This window comes from Grampus griseus (genome assembly GCF_964374135.1).
Source record: "Grampus griseus genome assembly, chromosome: 10".
Classification (NCBI taxonomy): domain Eukaryota; kingdom Metazoa; phylum Chordata; class Mammalia; order Artiodactyla; family Delphinidae; genus Grampus; species Grampus griseus.
In genome coordinates this window covers 34,404,248-34,424,506 of record NC_139004.1, presented here as the reverse complement: position 1 = coordinate 34,424,506, position 20,259 = coordinate 34,404,248, and the positions used below count along the sequence as shown (strand labels likewise).

Below are 20,259 nucleotides of genomic sequence, written 5' to 3'. Positions count from 1 at the left end.
TAAAACTAAAAGATGGTTCTTTGAGAAGATAAACAAAATTGATAAACCATTCGCCAGACTCATCAATTAAAAAAGAGAGAAGACTCAAATCAATAGAATTAAAAATGAAAAAGGAGAAGTAACAACTGACACTGCATACAAAGGATCATGAGAGATTACTACAAGCAACTATATGACAATAAAATGGACAACCTGTAAGAAACGGACACATTCTTAGAAAAGTACAACCTTCCAAGACTAAATCAGAAAGAAATTGAAAATATAAACAGACCAATCACAAGCACTGAAATTGAAAGTGTGACTAAAACTTTTCCAACAAACAAAAGCCCAGGACCAGATGGCTTCATAGGCAAATTCTATCAAACATTTAAAGAAGAGCTAACACCTATCCTTCTCAAACTCTTCCAAAATATAGCAGAGCGAGGAACACTCCCAAACTCATTCTACGAGGCCACCATCACCCTGATACCAAAACCAGACAAAGATGTCACAAAGACTACAGGCCAATGTCACTGATGGACATAGATGCAAAAACCCTCAACAAAAACCTAGCAAAGAGAATCCAACAGCACATTAAAAGGATCACACACCATGATCAACTGGGGTTTATCCAAGGAATGTAAGCATTCCCCAATATACGCAAATCAATGTGATACACCATATTAACAAATCGAAGGAGAAAAACCACAGGATCATCTCAATAGATGAAAAAAAAGCTTTTGACAAAATTCAACACCCATTTATGATAAAAACCCTTCAGAAAGTAGGCATAGAGGGAACTTACCTCAACATAATAAACGCCATATATGACAAACCCAGTCAACATTGTTCTCAATGGTGAAAAGGGAAACCATTTCTGCTGAGATCAGGAACAAGACAAGGTTGCCCTTGTCTCACCACTCTTATTCAACATAGTTTTGGAAGTTTTAGCCATAGCAATCAGAGAAGAAAAAGAAATAAAAGGAGTCCAAATCAGAAAAGAAGTAAAGCTGTCACTGTTTGCAGATGACATGATACTATAAATAGAGAATCCTAAAGATGCTACCAAAAAACTACTAGAGCTAATCAATGAATTTGGTAAAGTTGCAGGATACAAAATTAATGCACAGAAATCTCTTGCATTCCTATACACTAATGATGAAAAATCTGAAAGAGAAATTAAGGAGACACTCCCATTTACCATTGCAACAAAAAGAATAAAATACCTAGGAATAAACCTACCTAAGGAGACAAAAGACCTGTATGCAGAAAACTATAAGACACTGATGAAAGAAATTAAAGATGATCCAAACAGACGGAGAGATATACCATGTTCTTGGATTGGAAGAATCAACATTGTGAAAATGACTATACTACCCAAAGTAATCTACAGATTCAATGCAGTCCCTATCAAACTACCAATGGCATTTTTCACAGAACTAGAACAAAAAATTTCACAATTTGTATGGAAACACAAAAGACACCCAATAGCCAAAGCAATCTTGAGAAAGAAAAACAGAGCTGGAGGAATCTGGCTCCCAGACCTCAGACAATACTACAAAGCTACAGTAATCAAGACAGTACGATACTGGCACAAAAACAGAAATATAGATCAATGGAACAGGATAAACTCACGCACATATGATCACCTTATTTTTGATAAAGGAGGCAAGAATATACAATGGAGAAAAGACACCCTCTTCAATAAGTAGTGTAGGGAAAACCGGACAGCTACATGTAAAAGAATGAAATTAGAACACCTCCTAACACCATACACAAAAATAAACTCAAAATGGATTAGAGACCTAAATGTAAGACTGGACACTGTAAAACTCTTAGAGGAAAACATAGGAAGAACACTCTATGACACTCTAAGAACACTCAAAATGAATTAAAGACCTAAATGTAATGGCAGACACTATAAAACACTTAGAGGAAAACATAGGCAGAACACTCTATGACATAAATCACAAGAAGATCCTTTCTGACCCACCTCCTAGAGAAATGGAAATAAAACCAAAAATAAACAAATGGGACCATAAATAAGATGAAAAGACAGCTCCCAGAATGGGAGAAAGTATTTGCAAATGAAGCCACTGACAAAGGATTAATTTCCAAAATTTACAAGCAGCTCATGCAGTTCAATATCAAAAAAACAACCCAACCCCCAAATGGACATTTCTCCAAAGAAGATATAGAGAGACTGCCAACAAACCAATGAAAGGATGCTCAACATCACTAATCATTAGCAAAATGCAAATCAAAACTACAATGAGGTATCACTTCACACCAGTCAGAATGGCCATCATCCAAAAATCTACAAACAATAAATGCTGGAGAGGGTGTGGAGAAAAGGGAACCCTCTTGCACTGTTGGTGAGAATGTAAATTGATACAGCCACTATGGAGAACAGTATGGAAGTTCCTTAAAAAACTAAAAATAGAACTACCATATGAGCCAGCAATCCCATTACTGGGCATATACCCTGAGAAAACCATAATTCAAAAAGAGTCATGTACCACAATGTTCATTGCAGTTCTATTTACAATAGCCAGGACATGGAAGCAACCTAAGTGTCCACTGACAGATGAATGGATAAAGAAGATGTGGCACATATATACAATGGAATATTACTCAGCCATAAAAAGAAACGAAATTGAGTTATTTGTAGTGAGGAGAATGGCCCTAGAGTCTGTCATACAGAGTGAAGTATGTCAGAAAGAGAAAAACAAATACCGTATGCTAACACATATATATGGAATTAAAAAAAGAAAAAAGGTTATGATGAACCTAGGAGCAGGACAGGAATAAAGATGCAGATGTAGAGAATGGACTTGAGGATACGGGGAGGGGGAAGGGTAAGCTGGGACGAAGTGAGAGAGTAGCATGGACATATATACACTGCCAAATGTAAAACAGCTACTGGGAAGCAGCTGAATAGCACAGGGAGATCAACTTGGTGCTTTGTGACCACCTCGAGGGGTGGGATAGGGTGGGTGGGAGGGAGATGCAAGAGGGAGGAGATATGGGGATCTATGTATACATATAACCGATTCACTTTGTTATACAGCAGAAACTAACACACAATTGTAAAGCAATTATACTCCAATAAAGATGTTAAAAAAAAAGTGGCTTAAGGCTATCTCTAGCAGGACAATAGAAAATATCTAGATCACTTCTTATTCTTTTGTGAAGGGGAGAAGAGCCACCAAATAAATCCTATCTTATGAGGTCACTAATCTTTGAACACTAGACATTGGAGGTTGGATGGTTGTTAAATATTATATAATTCAATGTCCACATTTTACATACAAAAAGAAACCCAGGAAAGTGAAAAAAAAATTATCTGAGATTGCAGGTTTGGGGCTAGAACCCAAATTTCCTGACTTCTAATCAAGTGCTCTTTTCTCTATATCACACTACCTCTCTTAGAGGTCAAAGGACTTTTCTCTTCCCATAGTTAGGCTGCACCTAATTATATCAATTAGACTCAGACTCACAGGGCTCACGTTGCTCTCCCTTTACACTCTCATCTTCAAAATGTCTCCTTCATAGTTTCAATTTAACAGATAATATCTAAACATTTTAAGGACTTACTTGGGCATAGGTGGAAGAGAGACTACCAATGCAATTAAGGCATACTTCTTTCCTCTGAGCAATGTATGTAAATGTAAACATCTGGTGCAGTATTCTCAGACACCCAAGTTATATATGTGAAACGCATCACCACCACCCACTCAAGTTTTCTAATGGAAATCTCCCTTTTAGGTCAATTACTCCTAATTCTCTAGGTCCTGTGGTAAAATCTTGAAGCTATTTTTGCTATTCTGGCATGAGAGTGAGAGTATCTTGCTTTTAATCCTTGTTCTACCATTAACCAATTAGTTTTGAAACCCTGGGCAAGTCCTACCTCTCTGAGCTTCATCTCCTCAGTCAGTAAAATGACTAGAGCACCAACTTGCTGTGATTCACCTTCTTTGCAAAACCAATCAAGTCCAAGGTGCTAGGCATAATCTTTCTTTCAGTCTTTCTTTTTCTCCTTTTCTCTCTTTCTCCCTCTCTCTCTTCCTTCCCTTCTTTCTTTCTATTTATTTATTGCATATCTCTCAGATTTCTCTCTCCTCCATGTTCATCATAGCCAAGCCCTTCTTTTTTGGATTATTACTAAACAAGCTATCAAGCTCTTCCGTGTAGATATGACTTGTTAAAAACGATTTTAAACAAGAGTTAGCCCAGAGGTATACAGGTTAGACTGGAGGCTAGAAAACTAATTAAGAAGCCTTTAGAATAAAGACCAATCTCACACCAAAAGCCTGTCATTCAAATCCCTCAAAAGCTGGCTTCCGTTGGCCTTCCTGCTTTTACTTCACATGACTCCTCAACACATGGCCTTTATGTATTGAATGCTGCTGTTTCTATCCTTCCTACGAGGAAAGTGCTTCCTTTTCCTGAAGTTATTTCCAATAGCTTCTTTAAAATCAATTTCTTCCATGGAGTCAGTAATGTTTCCTTTCTCTTAACTTTTATACACATATTAACAGTGCCAACAATAATCCCCTTTTCTAACTCCCTCTAGTAAATATTGTTAGCATAAAAAAAGATGAGCTGTAAAAACTCTTAACATTAACAGAAGAATGTATATAAAGGTTATATAACCTATTTTCTTTATTATCTCTTCTTGTTTCCTTTGCAAATTAAAATAAGCAAATGGTTGTTGACCTTTTTGGTAGAGGATTAATATATACTTTAAACTGCTTTAGAATATGTAATAGGAAAAATATTACCATGCATTTTCTTGGCTCTACCAACATTCTGAAGATGTCTGGACAAAAGTATATGAATTGTTACTAATTAATATATGTATAATTTAGGCAAATATTCAAACAAGCAGTGAGTAATGTTATATAAATGCTTGCAGAGTAACTTATTCCAGTAAGAGATAAGCTCTGAAGACTCTATTTACATTTCAGTTATGAAACAGTCAGTGCCAATCTGACCAAATGCGTGTCAATGTTAGTCAATAACAGCAGAGAAGCGTTTGGGGAAAACTTAAAGTTTCATTTTCTCTCTTTCAGATTCTCTTATTGCTAATTTGGATACCTTCTTCAGAGAAAGGCCACAACTAGAGGAGTAAAAGGGTTTAATGTGGCAAGAGCAAAGTAGTACTGTCACATCCCATCAGTCCTCTCAGCGCCCATTCTCCGAGAATATTCACTGCATTGGTTCGTGCCGACTCCAAAAAAGATTGTCTCAAGAAATGAATTTCAAGCAGTTTTGGGTCCCATCACTACTGTCTATTTGTTGTAACTGAAAAAAAATATCCACTATATTGCAAAAAGATTCTGTTATCCAGTATTTGTTAATTATGATTGAGACCAGAAACATACAAAGTTTCAAAGAAAACAAATGAAGGGAACATCTGAAAGTAATTTTCCCCCATTCTTTGTTGTTCTGCTACTCACGGCAAATCTTCCAAACTGGAGGCTTCATGTCTTGGATCCAATAGATCATAACCACATTCATTGTAGATTTCCAAATAGGAAATGTGCGTTGTATATATTTTGCTGCTGTCCTGATTGGGAAAGAGAAAGACATTATTAAATGGCTATAAATCACGATTCGGCTTAGAGAAAGATGAACACATTTATCACTAGTTTCCTCACAGTTTCCCTCCTTCACTCTCTCACTTTGTATGGTTTACATTTTCAGTTCGTGACACTTTCAAGTTGCCAGTTACCATATGTATGAGGCCTTTTTTTCCCCAATAGCCAACACCCATGATTACAAGCAACTTCAGTCTGTTATTTTTTATTAGTTCCACATTATACATAAAAAGTCAATATACACTTAAAATGAGCCAACTTGGTTGCAGAACTGTATAACACACCATTTTTTACTTTCCAGACAGAAAAAAGAACAGAATACAGAATTCTTCAGTTTAAAAATTTCAGTAGCCAAAGAGTTACCATCTTCAATCATAATTCCTTTTTAACTTTTCTAATATTCAAATTTCCAATGACAGATAACAGACAATAAATAGATATGGAAAGTGAATTCCAGGGAACATAAATAGTTTAGATCAATCAGGTAACAGTAAGAGTGGACACTAACAGTTCACTACCTGTACTTTACCTGTTGGGTTAATTTTCCTTGCCCAAGTGGCTAATTAGGGATATTCAACTGTTGGTTAGGGAGAGGTATTTTCTGTGGGTCATTGCTGAAATGCAATAATATAGGCATCAATGTAATTAGGATAAAAGTCAAGGTGACTGGTCCTACTCTCAGTTCTGCCAACAGACAAAAAGGACCCACTCCCTCTGAGATGGAATAAAAAAGGGATTTTTTTCAGGTCTCGAGAAAATTCCAAGCTCACTTTTTCAATACCAAATATCAATAATAGCACTTCTTGTTTCCCCCAAAACACAAATGCTTCCATTTCTCTGAATATTAGAGTCTTGCTACTTATAAGAGGAGAATATATTTGTGTCTTCTGGCAAGAAGGTCGGCAGATTGTCAGAGTGGATATTCACAGAGAGGATTCTCATCTATATCCAGGACAATCCATCTGACAGGTGTTATTCAAAGAAGGAGAAGACCAAGTCACAGAGATGGGGGAGAGAACAGTGGCCTGCAAATCCAAAGCTGGAATGCTAGTCATACTAGCTCTGAGCCCCTACCAAGTCAGGCCTCTGTTTCCACACTCATTAAGGTGAAGAAACTGGATAACGACTCCCTCGGCATTCTTCAGATTAAAACGAATATGATTCTCTGGTCCTAAAATGTCTCAAACTATCCAAATAAAGATACTACCATTTCATAAAAATGAAATAATACATGCAAAACTAAGGCAGCTCTCAGCCAGCACAGGACTGTAGTGAAACACTCAAGCTACAGCTGAAATTCCATGTTTGGTGTTCTGTGAAGGTGACAGCACAGACTGAATCTTTACTAATCAAGTTTTTCCCAACCAAATGCCAGAAAGCCTGTTGATGTGGGTGACTCTGGCTGCTTATGCTGACAAATAGTCTATCAATTATATTGATAGAGCTATCAACAGTCTATCATGACTAAAGTAACCTCATTTAGTAATGGCATCGTATCAGCATAATTTTGGGGATTATAGCTTGAATTAGTGCAGGAATCAGAGACTACAAATACTAGACAGACTGAGTGGTCTTTAGTCTAATCCAGTGTTTCCTAAAATATTACTTAAAATACTTGTGGAAAAAAGTGTTCCATGATCAGCATACATACTGTCCATCTCTGAAAGATTCTCAGAGCAAGTTAAAGCCCATGGGGAATCACTCAGCAACATCCTGAGATCCTGTTTAAAACAACGTATTTCTAAAACTTATCTGAACATATGTGAAATATCCCATAGATTACGGTTTGAGATTTTAGCATACGTTTATGAGTTCCTCTTAGCATCAGACAAAACTGGGTTAGAACACTGGATCTGCCTTTATAACTGAGTGATCCTGCACCCTTAACCTCAGTTGTTTAATCACGAAGTTGGGGATAATAACCTTTAGAATATGGCAGAACTGCTGTGACAGAGGAATAAGGTTCTGTATTTTAAATCCTACCAAAAATGTGTGGCCTGCTAATAGGCACCAATAAATCATTGCTGTTGCTGAGGTTATTATTATTGCTGTTATTATTATTATTATTATTTCTGAAAGCCTCCAAATAGAGAATTCAGTATGTGAATACAAAAGGAAAGGAAAAGAAAGGCAAAAAGAGCAGCCAACTTCTACGTTCATCAGCAGTGGAGAAACTCTCTTCTTTCAGAAACTAGAAGAAATAATAAAAAGTCAGGAAAATGGCAAGTCCATTGCCCAGAGATGATAGGGATAATGCCTTTGGCTCCTCTGGCTTCTGCATTTTCTGGGCTTTTGTTGGAATACACACTTAAAATTCACTGAGCTATGTGGCAGCTACCTTTCCTTATTACTCCTTTTTTACTCTTCAGGACTGCCAGACTGTAATGTAACACACATGTTTGCTGCAGACAGCCTTTTCTCTTGCCCCCAAACAAGTATGAACCTTACGATACTCAAAAATAATGAGCAGTGATTTCTAAAATAAATGGAATCAATTTTCTTCTTTTAAAATCTTTGCAAATGTGCTCCTATCACACTCACAGGCATTTTAGGACCCAGTATGCACTAGTTCTTAGTTTATCTTGAAATAAATACGTTGCATAAGTCAAATGTTTCCTTTAAGGATTCTGGAGAGCACCATGTGTCCTCTAAAGTAATCAACTGGGAGCATCTGAGTACCTGTCAGCATTTTTCCGCTAAACAATGAGGACAAACTTTATGAAGAACTTCAAAGTTGCCTCTGACTTGTTTCACCATACCTCAGTCGGGTTATAACTAATGTGTTGTACCCCATTGTGTTAATCTGCTCGTCTACAAGGAGTTGTCCTGGCTATAAGCTGATCTGATGGGCTCTCTCCAAACCAAGAAGTTATTTAGAATCATTTGGAATGAAATGGGGTTTAGAGTAATGTCAATGACAAACAGATATAAAATAATGAACCCAACAGATGGTAGGTACTTGGGAGATATTTAGACTTTTAAAACTGTATTTTGGTAACCATAGACAAAATTTAAAAAGAGACAAATAGATTTTCTATTAGGAAAGAATTTGTTTATTCTGTTTAACTTAATCAGGGGAATTAGCTTCATTTGTTCTGAGTTTCAAAGGATTCTTTGAAATTGTTCAGCAATCATTTGGCCACGTGCATATATATATGGCTATTAATGGCAATAGTAATAACTATCATTTTTTGAGCATCTCCTATGTGCCAGGAACTGGACAATATCTTTAAATACAGTATATTCAACTCTCACAGCTACTCCACAAGCCTGAGGCATTAAGGAACTGCCCAAGGCCACATCCTGTAAGTAGTGCACTTAGAACCAGGTTGGCCTGCACCAACTTCAATGATTTTCCCAAGACAGCACGCTCCCACATTAGGCCACAGCAACAAAAACTATTAGAAATTATATTCCCAGTTGGCGAAATCTGGGAACAAAACAGAAGAGCTAATGTCAGAAATAAATGAGTAAATGAAAATAAAGGATTTGGATCCAACATATACACTATACGCTATCCTTGCTTTTCCAAATTTTCTGGCATGCAGAGCTGGCATGTTTGCGCTAGTGAGTGATGAGCTGAACTAATGGGTAATTGCTACTTTATGGGTGGAAATTAGAATTATGCAGATCTCAGCAACTTCTCATCTTTGCAACTCAAAATACAAGCAGCATACAGTTGAGATATTTTGGAAAGACTGTTACACTGACCTAGTTAGGACATTTGTTATACAGAATTGCTACAACCAAAGAATTGTTGGAACTAGTAGGGACGCTGGAGATCCTCTAGTACAGTTTAGTCCCTACTTTCACAGAGGGCAGAACTGAAACCCAGAGAAGTTAAGTGACTCATTACATAGAGTTTGTTTAAATACAACCATTAAAATAAAGCCAGTCTGATACCCAGAGGCAGGGTATGTAGTGGTTAAAAAGCACAGAGTTTGGCATCACACAGACCTGGGATGGAAGCTCCAGATCAGCTACTTATGAGGATGCAGAGGAAAATAAATATATCCCAAGACTCAGTCTTCCCAACTATAAAATGGGGATAGAGGTACCTACACTGTTAGTTTTATTAAATCTTGATAAAGCAACAGGCATTTGGAACCACACAATAAATGATGCATATAATATAGATAGGAAACTCCCCTTTATAATAATATTAATTGCAATAGGATTTTTACTGTGGTAAATTCCTCTCGGCTTCCATTAAAAGTGTGAAAAAGTACAACCACATTATCCTATTCAGTGCTTTAGTAGCTAAAACAAAGGTCCATTTTGGCAAAAGGATATTCTTCAATTTAATGACAAATATAAAAGTTGGTAAAATGTGTTTTAACCTCCATGGGTGTATCAGAACAAACTCCCTTTGAGCCTTTGCTGAAGTAGCATCCCCTTTAATGAGAAGCACCTTCTGGATTTTCACCTCTTCAGCAAAATCCCAAACTTTCCTTCAATGTAAATGCCAGAGTTACTACACAATATTTCCTCATTTAGGTATAATATAACAAAATGTCACGATAAATTTTCCGCCCACAGTAAATTTCTGCTGAATATATCAAATATAAAATGAACTTAAAGCTTCATACCTTTTGTAATTGCTCAAAAATGTATGACAGTGTCCTTGGGATAATGCCTCTGTCTCTGTAGCGCTCTGCCCCACCTGTGATGGTGAATGTCTTACCGCTGCCTGTTTGTCCATATGCAAAGATGGTACCATTGTAACCTGCCAGTACACTACATAAAGAAATAGCAAACTCTTAATATCAAAATGGCTAATTGCATTTGTATTAAATGGCTAGTATTCTAAGAGGAACTTGATTCAACACTACTGAAAAGACATTTATAGAAATATCTATAAAAATATTTATGTATGTGACTATCTAGCTAGAAATTATTTTTTATCTAGGAGTCTCAGCACATCAATCCTTTTTTCTGAGAGAGGACCTATAACTCAAATGGGATCCAGTCATCTTAAATATTTTCTTTATTTCAAATTATTATTTTAGAATACAATTGACCCTTGAACAACAGGGGTTTGAACTGTGTGGGTCCACTCATAAGCAGATTTTCTTCACTAAATACATACTACAGTACTACACGATCCTCAGTTGGTTGAATCCCCAGATGCAAAACCATGGATACAGGGGGATGGCTGTAAAGCTATACTTGGATTTTCAACTGCGGGGAGGGTTGGTGCCCCATCCCCTGCATTGTTCAAGGGTCAAATGTAGTCTATCCTTTTATATTTACAAAAAATGTGCAAAGATAGTACAGGGAGTTCACATATATCCCACAGCTAGTTTCCTCTATTGTTAATATCTTACACTAGTATTGTACATTTGTCACAATTAATGAACCAATTGAAATATTATTACAAACTCTATAAAAATCTCCTTTTTAATCTAATGTCTCTTTTTTCCCACCTTTACTGAGATATAATTGACATATAACATATATAAGATTAAGGTGTGCAATGTGATGATTTGACACATGTATATATTGTGAAATGACTACCACAGTAAGTTTAGTTAACACATCCATCAACATATCCATCACCTCAAATACTTGTGGAAAAAAGTATACTTTGTGGTGATAACATTTCAGATTTACTCTCTTAACAACTTGTAAATACATAATACAGTACCGTTACCTATAGTCACTGTGCTGTATATAGATGCCCAGAACTTACCCATCTTATAACTGGAAGTTTTTACCCTTTGGCCAACATCTCCCCATTTCCTCTACCCCATAGTCCCAGGTAACCACCATTCTACTCTCTATTTTTTTTCTCTTTTTAAAATTTTTATTTATTTATTTTTTCATTTATTTTTGGCTGCATTAGGTCTTCGTTGCTGCGAGCAGGCTTTCTCTAGTTGTGGCAAGCGGGGGCTACTCTTTGCTGCAGTGCACAGGCTTCTCATTGCAGTGGCTTCTCTTGTTGCAGAGCATGGGCTCTAGATGCACAGGCTTCAGTAGTTGCAGCATGCGGGCTCAGTAGTTGCAGCACGTGGGCCCTAGAGCATGCAGGTTTCAGTAGTTGCAGCGCATGGGTTCAGTAGTTGCGGTGCGTGGGCTTCAGTAGTTGTGGCACATGGGCTTAGTTGCTCTGCAGCATGTGGGGTCTTCCCAGACCAAGGATTGAACCCGTGTCCCCTGCATTGGCAGGCGGATTCTTAACCACTGCACCACCAGGGAAGTCCCATGTACTCTCTATTTCTATGAGGTTGTTTTTATAGATTCCATATATAAGTGAGAACATATAGTATTTGTCTTTCTCTGACTTATTTCACTTAGCACAGTGCTCTCAAGGTCTATCTATCTTGTCACAAAAGGCAGGATTTCCTTCTTTTTTAAAGCTGAATAATATTCCATTGTGAAAATATACCACATCTTTATCTATTCATCCATAGATAGACACAAGTTTTTCCATGCCTTGGCAATTGCCTTGGAAGTACAGATTATCTCTTTGAGATAGTGATTGCATTTCCTTTGGATATATAGTTGACCTTTGAACAACTTGGGTTAGAACTGTGTGGATCCACTTTGACATAGATTTTCTTTTTCAATGAATACAACCAGCCCTCTGTATTCAAGGGTTTCATACCTGCAAATTCAACCAACTATGTATTGAAATTTCCATCCAGGGTTAGTTGAATCCACAGATTTGAAACCCATAGGATACAGAGAACCAAATATGGGACTTGAGTATTCATGGATTTTGGTAAATGCAAGGGGTCCTGGAATCAATCCCCCACAGATACTGAAGGTATACCCAGAAGCGGGACTGCCAAATCATATGGTAGTTCTGTTTTTAATTTTTTAAGGAAACTTTATACTGTTTTCCATGGTGGCTACACCAACTTACATTTCCACTGACAGTGTACAAGGGTTCCCTTTTCTTCTCTTGAAATCAGGTAGTATGATGCCTCCAGCTTTGTTCTTCTTTCTCAGGATTGCTTCAGCTGCTCAAGTTCTTTTGTAGTTCCTTACAAATTTTAGGATTTTTTTTCTATTTTAGTGAAAAATGCCATTGAAATTTTAATAGGGATTGCATTGGATCTATAGATGGCTTTAGGTAGTATGTTCATTTTAACAATATTAATTCTTCTGATCCAAGAACATGGTATATCTTTCCACTTATTTGTGTCTTCTTCAATTTCCTCTTCAATGTCTTGTAACTTCCAGTGTACAGATCTTTCACCTCCTTGGTTAAATTTATTTCTAAGTATTTTATTGGTTTCGATGTTATTGTAAATTAAATTGTATTTTTTCCTTCTTTTTCAGATATTTTGTTGCTAGTGTATAGAAACACAACTGATCTCTGTATTTTCATTTTGTATCCTGCAACTTTAGGGAATTTGTTGATTAGTTCCAACAGTTTTTTGGTGGATTCTTTAGGATTTTCTATATGTAAGATCATATCATCTGCAAACAGAGACAATTTTACTTCTTCCTCTCAAATATGGATGGCTTTTATTTCTTTTCCTTGCCTAATTGCTCTGGCTTGGACTTCCAGTATTATGTTGAATGGAAGTGGTAAAAGTGGGCACTCTTGTCTTATTCCTGATTTTAGTGGGAACACTTTAAAGCTTTCACCATTGAGTATGATGTTAGCTGTGGTTTTATTATACATGGCATTTATTATGTTGAGGTACATTCTTTTTATACTCAATTTAGTTGTGAGTTTTTATCTTGAAAGAATGTTGAATTCTGTCAAATGCTTTTTCTGCACCTATTGAGATGATCAAATGATTTTTATCTTCTATTCCATTACTGTGGTGTATCACATTTATTGATTTGCATATGTTGAATCATCCCTGCATTCCGGGGATAATCCTATTTGAACATCGTGTATGATCCTTTTAATATGCTGTTGAATTCAGTTTTCTAGTATTCTGTTGAGAAGTTTTGCATCTATATTCAACAGGGATATTAGTCTACAGTTTTGTGGTGTCCTTAGTCTGGCTTGTTATCAGTGTAATGCTGGCCTTGTAAAATGAATTTGGGAATGTTCCCTCCTCTCTAATTTTTTTAGAAGAGTTTGAAAAGGATGAAAAGGTGATAATTTTTAGATATCTGGTAGAATTCACCAGTGAAACCATCTGGTCTCAAGATTTTCTTTGTTGAAAGGTTTCTGATTACTGATTCAATTTCTTTACTGTTATTGGTCTGTTCAAAGTTTCTATTTCTTCATGATTCCATCTTGCTACACTGCATATTTCTAAAAAAGTTTTTCTAGGTTATTCAATTTGTTGGCATATTAAGGTTCACAGTAGTCTCTTATGATCCTTTGTATTTCTGTGATGTCAGCTGTTATGTCTCTGTTTTCATCTCTGACTTTATTTGTTTGAGAATTCTACCTTTTACTCTTAGGCTAGCTAAAGGTTTGTCAATTTTGTTTATCTTTTTTAAAAAAACAGCTTTTCATTTCATTGATTTTTTTCTATTGTCTTTCTGGTTTCTATTTTGCTCATCTCTGCTCTGATCTCTATTTCCTTCCATCTTCTAACTTTGGGCTTAGTTTGTTCTTCTTCTTCTAGTTCCTTGAGTTTTAAAGTTAGGTTATTTGTAATCTTTCTTTTTCTTAATGTAAGCATTTATAATTATAAACTTCCCTCTTAGAGCTGCTTTTGTTGCATCCCATAAGTTTTAGTGTGTTGTGTTTCCATTTGTGTTTCTTTCAAGCTATTTTTAGATTCCTCTTTTGATTTCTTCTTTGACCCTTTGTTTATTCAGGAGTGTGTTGTTTAATTTCCACACATTTGGTTATTTTCCAGTTTTCCTCCTGTTATTGATTTCTAGTTTCATACCATTGTGGTTGGAAAAGATATTTGGTATAATTAATGTTCTTAGATACTCTAAGGTTTTTTGGTGACCTAATATATGATCTATCACACATGGAGAATGTTCCATGTATGCTTGAGAAGAATGCATTCTGCTGCTGTTGGTAGGAATGTTCTGTATAGGTCTGGTAAGTCCATTTGGTTTAACGTATAGTTCACATCCAATGTTTTCTTATTGATCTTCCATCTGGATTATCTATCCATTGTTGAGAGAGAGGGATTGAATTCCACTACTATTATTGTATTGCCTACTTATACCTTCAGATCTGTTAGCATTTGCTTAGGTGCTCTGATGTTGGATGCATATATATTTACAATTATTATATCTTCATGATGAATTGACTCTTTTATCATTATGATTAACTTTGTTTCGTGTTACATTTATTGGTTTAAAGTCTACTTTGTCTGATATAAGAACACTCTTGCTTTCTTTTGGTTTCCATGTGTGTGAAATATATTTTTCCATCCCTTCACTTGAGGTCTACATGTGTCCTTAAAACTGAAGTGAGTCTCTTATCAGCAGTATATAGTTGGGTCTTGTTTTTTAATCCATTCAACTACTCTGTGCCTTTTGACCGGAGAATTTAATCCATTAACATTTAAAGTAATTATTGATAGGTAAGGATTTAATAATGTCATCTTATTCATTGCTTTCTGGCTGCTTTGTAGTTCCTTTGTCCCTTTCTTCCTCTTTTCCTGTCTTTCCTTGTGAATTGATGGCTTTCCATGTGGTATGCTCTGATTCCCTCCTTTCTATCTTTTGTGTATATCCTATAAGTTTTTGCTTTTTGGTTACTATGAGGCTTACATAAAACATCTTAACGATATAACAGTTTATTTTAAGTTGATAACAACTTAACTTTGATCACATACCCATTTGATCACATACCCAAAATTCTACCCATTTACTCCTTGCCCCATATTTTGTTTTTGATATCACAATACCTCTTTTTATATTGTGTATTCATTAACAAAATATTGTAGCTATAGTTATGTTTAGTACTTTTGCATTTTAAACTCTATACTAGAGTTAAACAATTAACACATCACCATATTACAGTATTAAAGTGTTCTGAAATTGACTATATACTTACCTTTACCAGTACGTTTTATCTTTTCATATGTTTTCATGTTGCTAATTAGTGTCTTTTCTTTTCAGCTTGAAGAACTCCTTTCAGCATTTCTTGTAAGGCAGGTCTAGTGGTGATAAATTCCATCAGCTTTTGTTTGTTTGGGAAAGTATCTCTCCCTCATTTCTGAAAGACAACTTTGCCAGTGAAGTATTCTTGGTTGGCAGGATTTCTTCTTTTCTTCTTTCAGCACTTTTATATATCATTCCACTCTCTCCTGGGCTGCAAAGTTTATGCTGAGAAATCTGCTGATAGCCTTATGGGGTTTCCCTTATTGTGAGGATTTTTTTTCCTTGGTGTTTTTAAATTTTTCTCTTTGTCTTTGATTTTAGACAGTTTTATTTTAATATGTCTTGGATAAGACCATTTTGGTCTGAAATTTTGGGGTGACATATTAGCTCCAGGAACATGGATGTCCAAATCTTTCCCCAGATTTGAGAATTCTTAGCCATTATTTCTTTAAATAAGCTTTCTGCACCTTTTTTTATCCCTCTCTTCTCCTTCTGGGACTTTAATAATGAGTAGATTCTTTTAATGGTATCCCATACTTCATGTAGGTTTTCTTCACTCTTTTTCATTCTTTTTTCTTTTTGCTCCTCTAACTGGATGATTTCAAATGACTTTTTTTCTAGTTAATCAATTCTTGCTTCTGCTTGGTTGAATCTGCTACGGAAGCTTTCTAATGAACCTTCAATTCAGTTACTGTACTCATTGACCCTAGGATTTTGTTTGTTTTTTTAATGGTTTCTATTTCTTTGTTGAACTTCCTATTTTGTTCATGCATTGTTTTCCTAATTTCATTTAGTTGTCTATCTTTGTTTTCTTGTAGTTCACCACATTTCTTTAAGTAGGTATTCTGAATGCTTTGTCAGAAAGTACATAGATCTCTATTTCTTTAGGGCCGGTCATTGGAGCTTTATCAATTTCCTTTGGTGATGTCATGCCTGCATGGGTGAACTTGGATCTTGTGTCCACAGGGGCTGACCAGGCACTGGGAATCACTGGGGTTGGTCTGGCATCTGGGTCCAGTCAAGAGCAGGGGTGGATTGGGAGCCTGGGTTCACAGGAGCTGGCTTGGAGGCTGGTTCACAGGAGCCAGCCTGGTACTATGGCCAGTCTGGAGCCTTGGGCTATGGGAGCTGGATTATTATAGAATATTTCTGCTCAACAGAATTTGTCACCAGTTATATAGCACTATCCCATTAGCAATGTCATTTGAATATAAATTTCTTAAGCCATAAATGCTCTAGGTAAATGAAGTCTATGACTTTAAGTATCAAACATTAAACATTTTATTGTTTTTTGATAGAAAACCTTCTAAAATATATTAGGCATTCCTGTCTTGAAAAGCAAAGGATACAGAGAACAAATTAGCATTTTCATTTTGATTTAGCTACAGCCTATGAAAAGTGAGTACTGTAGTGTGCTACACTGGCACCTAATGATTGTTATATCTACTTTTTTAACTTAAATATTCTCTCTTTCTACCAGTTGTCTTAATATACTATCCTCTAATATGTGCTCACTCTCCCCCCATCTTCAGTGGAATAGAAAACCAAATGGCAAAGCTTCATAGAATGCTATATAAAGATTTTTAAATGTAAGTTTCACCTATATATACTCTATGGCTATTTCTGTATTACATTGCTACAATAAAAAATAAACAAAGAAATGTAAATGGGCAAAATTTGTCTCCAGTTCCTTTCTGTACAGCCTCCTCATCCAAACTCAATCTGCCCCCTCTCCAATGGGCACTGGGAAATTTCATATGCTTCCAGTCTCATCTGTCTTAAGGGAAAATACTAATTAAAAATAAAGATGGTGGGATAAGGACCTTTAAAATTTACTTCTCCACAAGAACAATGGGAACAGTGGCAAATATAGTAAAAATCAAATTTTTCAAAACCCTAGAAGTTATCCAAAGGCTCACAACAGTCCAAAGGCTCACAACAGTCCAAGGAGTGCTTACTCAAGAAAAATGGCTGAGTAACAGTAAAAACAGTGAGCTTTATGATATTTTAACCTAATCATTCCCAACTCCACTGTAACCTTGAACGACAATAGTCTTGCAACCACAGTAAGTGTGACTGTGCAAACTAGCAACCAGGAGACTAGCAACGATTGGGGGGCAGTACAGGTTTGGAGCTCCCCAAAAAGCCCAAAGAAATGTACTTCTCTGATCTGTCTGGAAGCTACCTGGAAAAGCCCCACTCTGAGCACCTGTCATTGTCTGACCTGACTCAGAGTTTACTCAGTGCAAAGAGCCTCTCCTCATGGTGTTTATTGAAAAACAAAAAAAAAATCAGTGTTAAGTGTCTAATATTACAGTTGCCCTAACCTGCAATGCTAGGAGGCAAACAAGAGGGTGAACAAAAGCTTACAATAAACATCTGTGGAATGATATGTCTATGAGGGGGTTTGAAAAGTTATGATATATTCCTGGGGCTCTAGAGAGACACATACACATGCAGGGCTATGTGCATGCCCAGGGAAGACCTGAGAAGGTCATTATATCTCACTTGTGGCTGACTTTGAGGCTCTGCACAAGCATAAAATGAAGGCTAAGGCAGAGTTATAAATTTCTAGAGCATTGAAGGGGTACCCCAACACATACACAGAGTTCTTCATCAAAAGCTTGGAAACTGGTTCAAGGCATTTATGGAAATCTCTGTCCAATCATTAGCTGATGACCAAGCAACTGAGCAGGGATTTCAGAGGCTGCATACAACAAAGAATACAGACTTTACAGAATTAGTCTAGAAAATTCACTAAACAAACAAACCAGCAGCAGCAACAACAATAACAAACAACAATAACAAACCCTGGGGAGGGTAGGCATGTGATTTTCAGAACTGACATATTATATTACTTAAAACGCCCAGTTTTCCAACAAAAAAAGTTTTGAGACCCACAAAGAAATAGGAAAGTATTTCCCATACACAAGAAATAAAATGTTTAATAGAAACAGTCCTGGAGGAAGCCCAGACTACGGCTCACTAACTAGTTAAATAATTTATTTATTATAAATATGTTCAGAGAACAAAAGTAAAGCATGTTTAGAGAATTAAAGAAAGTATGAGAATAAGATCTCACATAAAAAAGAATATTAATAAAAATAAATTTAAAAAAAAAACCAGTAGGGCTTCCCTGGTGGCACAGTGGTTGAGAGTCCGCCTGCCAATGCAGGGGACACGGGTTCGTGCCCCGGTCCAGGAAGATCCCACATGCCGCAGAGCGGCTGGGCCCGTGAGCCATGGCCGTTGAGCCTGCGTGTCTGGAGCCTGTGCTCCGCAATGGGAGAGGCCACAGCAGTGAGAGGCCCGCGTACCGCAAAAAAAAAAAAGAAAAAAAAAAGAACCAGTAGAAATTCTGGAGTTGAAAATTAAGATAACCAAAACTTTTTTTTTTTAATTCACTAGAACAGCACATTTGACTTAATACAAGAAAGAGTCAGTAAACTGCAGGGTAGGTCAATTGAGATTATCCAGTCTGAGGAAAAGAAATTAAAAAGAATGAAGAAAAATAAATAGAAACTTAAGAGATCAACATACACATAATGGGAGTCCCAGATGGAGAGGGGAGAAATATTTAAAAAAATAATGGCTCTAAACTTCTCAAATTTGATGGGAAACATTAATCTATAATATATTTCGAAGAATCTCAGTATAGGGGCTTCCCTGGTGGCACAGTGGTTGAGAGTCCGCCTGCCGATGCAGGGGACACAGGTTCATGCCCCGGTCTGGGAAGAGCCCACATGTTGTGGAGCGGCTGGGCCCGTGAGCCATGGCCGCTGAGCCTGCGCATCTGGAGCCTGTGCTCTGCAATGGGAGAGGCCACAACAGTGAGAGGCCTATGTACCACTAAAAAAAAAAAAAAAAAAAAAATCTCAGTATACTCCACGTAGGACAAACTCAAAGGTATCCAAGTCTAGACATGTCATAATCAAACTGTCTAAAGACAAAGTAAACCTTAAATGTAGCAAAAGAGAAGTGACTGATTACCTACAAGGAATCTTCAGTAAGATTAACGATGGATTTTTCAACAGGAATGATGGAGGCCAGAAGGCAATGGAACAACATATTCAAAATGCCAAAAGACTAGTTTGGACATCTTTCTTTGCAGAAATTAACAAGTTTCTCCTAATATTTATATTTTAATTTTGTTTTCAGATTGGTCATTGCTACTGTGTAGAAATACAAGTGATTTTTTTACATAGATATTATATCCTGCAAACTTGCAGAATGTGTTTATTACTCATAATCATTTTATAGTGGATTCCTCAAGATTTTCTTATATACACAATTATGTCATCGGCAAATAGAGATACTTTTACTTCTTCATTTCCAATCTAGATATCTTTTATTTCATTTCTTGCTTAAATGCACTGGCTAGTTTGCGAGTGAGAAATTCTCTTGGTTTATGTTTACCTGGGAATGCCTTAATTTCTTCTTAATTTTTGAAGAATGAGTTTGAAGCTATAGAATTCTCTATTTGCATATGTGATTTTTTGTTTTATTTTATTTTTCTTGGTGTCTCTTACTCTTCTTTTTTAATTGAAGTATAGTTAATTTACAATGTCATGTTACTTTCAGGTGTACAGCAAAGTGATTCAGTTATTCTTTTCCATTATAGGTTATTATAAGATTGTGAATATAGTTCCCTGTGCTATACAGTAGGACCTTGTTGTTTATCTGTCTTATA

General features: G+C 36.4%; 1 protein-coding gene across 1 annotated transcript in view; it reads right to left on the bottom strand.

Annotated features, from left to right (window-relative positions):
- KIF6 (kinesin family member 6) overlaps positions 1-20,259 on the bottom strand; it is a gene marked incomplete at both ends in the record, with an annotated part of 383,803 nt that overhangs the window by 294,872 nt on the left and 68,672 nt on the right. Inside the window, 2 exons of the mRNA XM_082663489.1 lie at positions 5,442-5,551; positions 10,172-10,319. Of these exons, the coding sequence (XP_082519615.1) occupies positions 5,442-5,551; positions 10,172-10,319 (258 nt within the window). The remainder of the gene's footprint in view (positions 1-5,441; positions 5,552-10,171; positions 10,320-20,259) is intronic.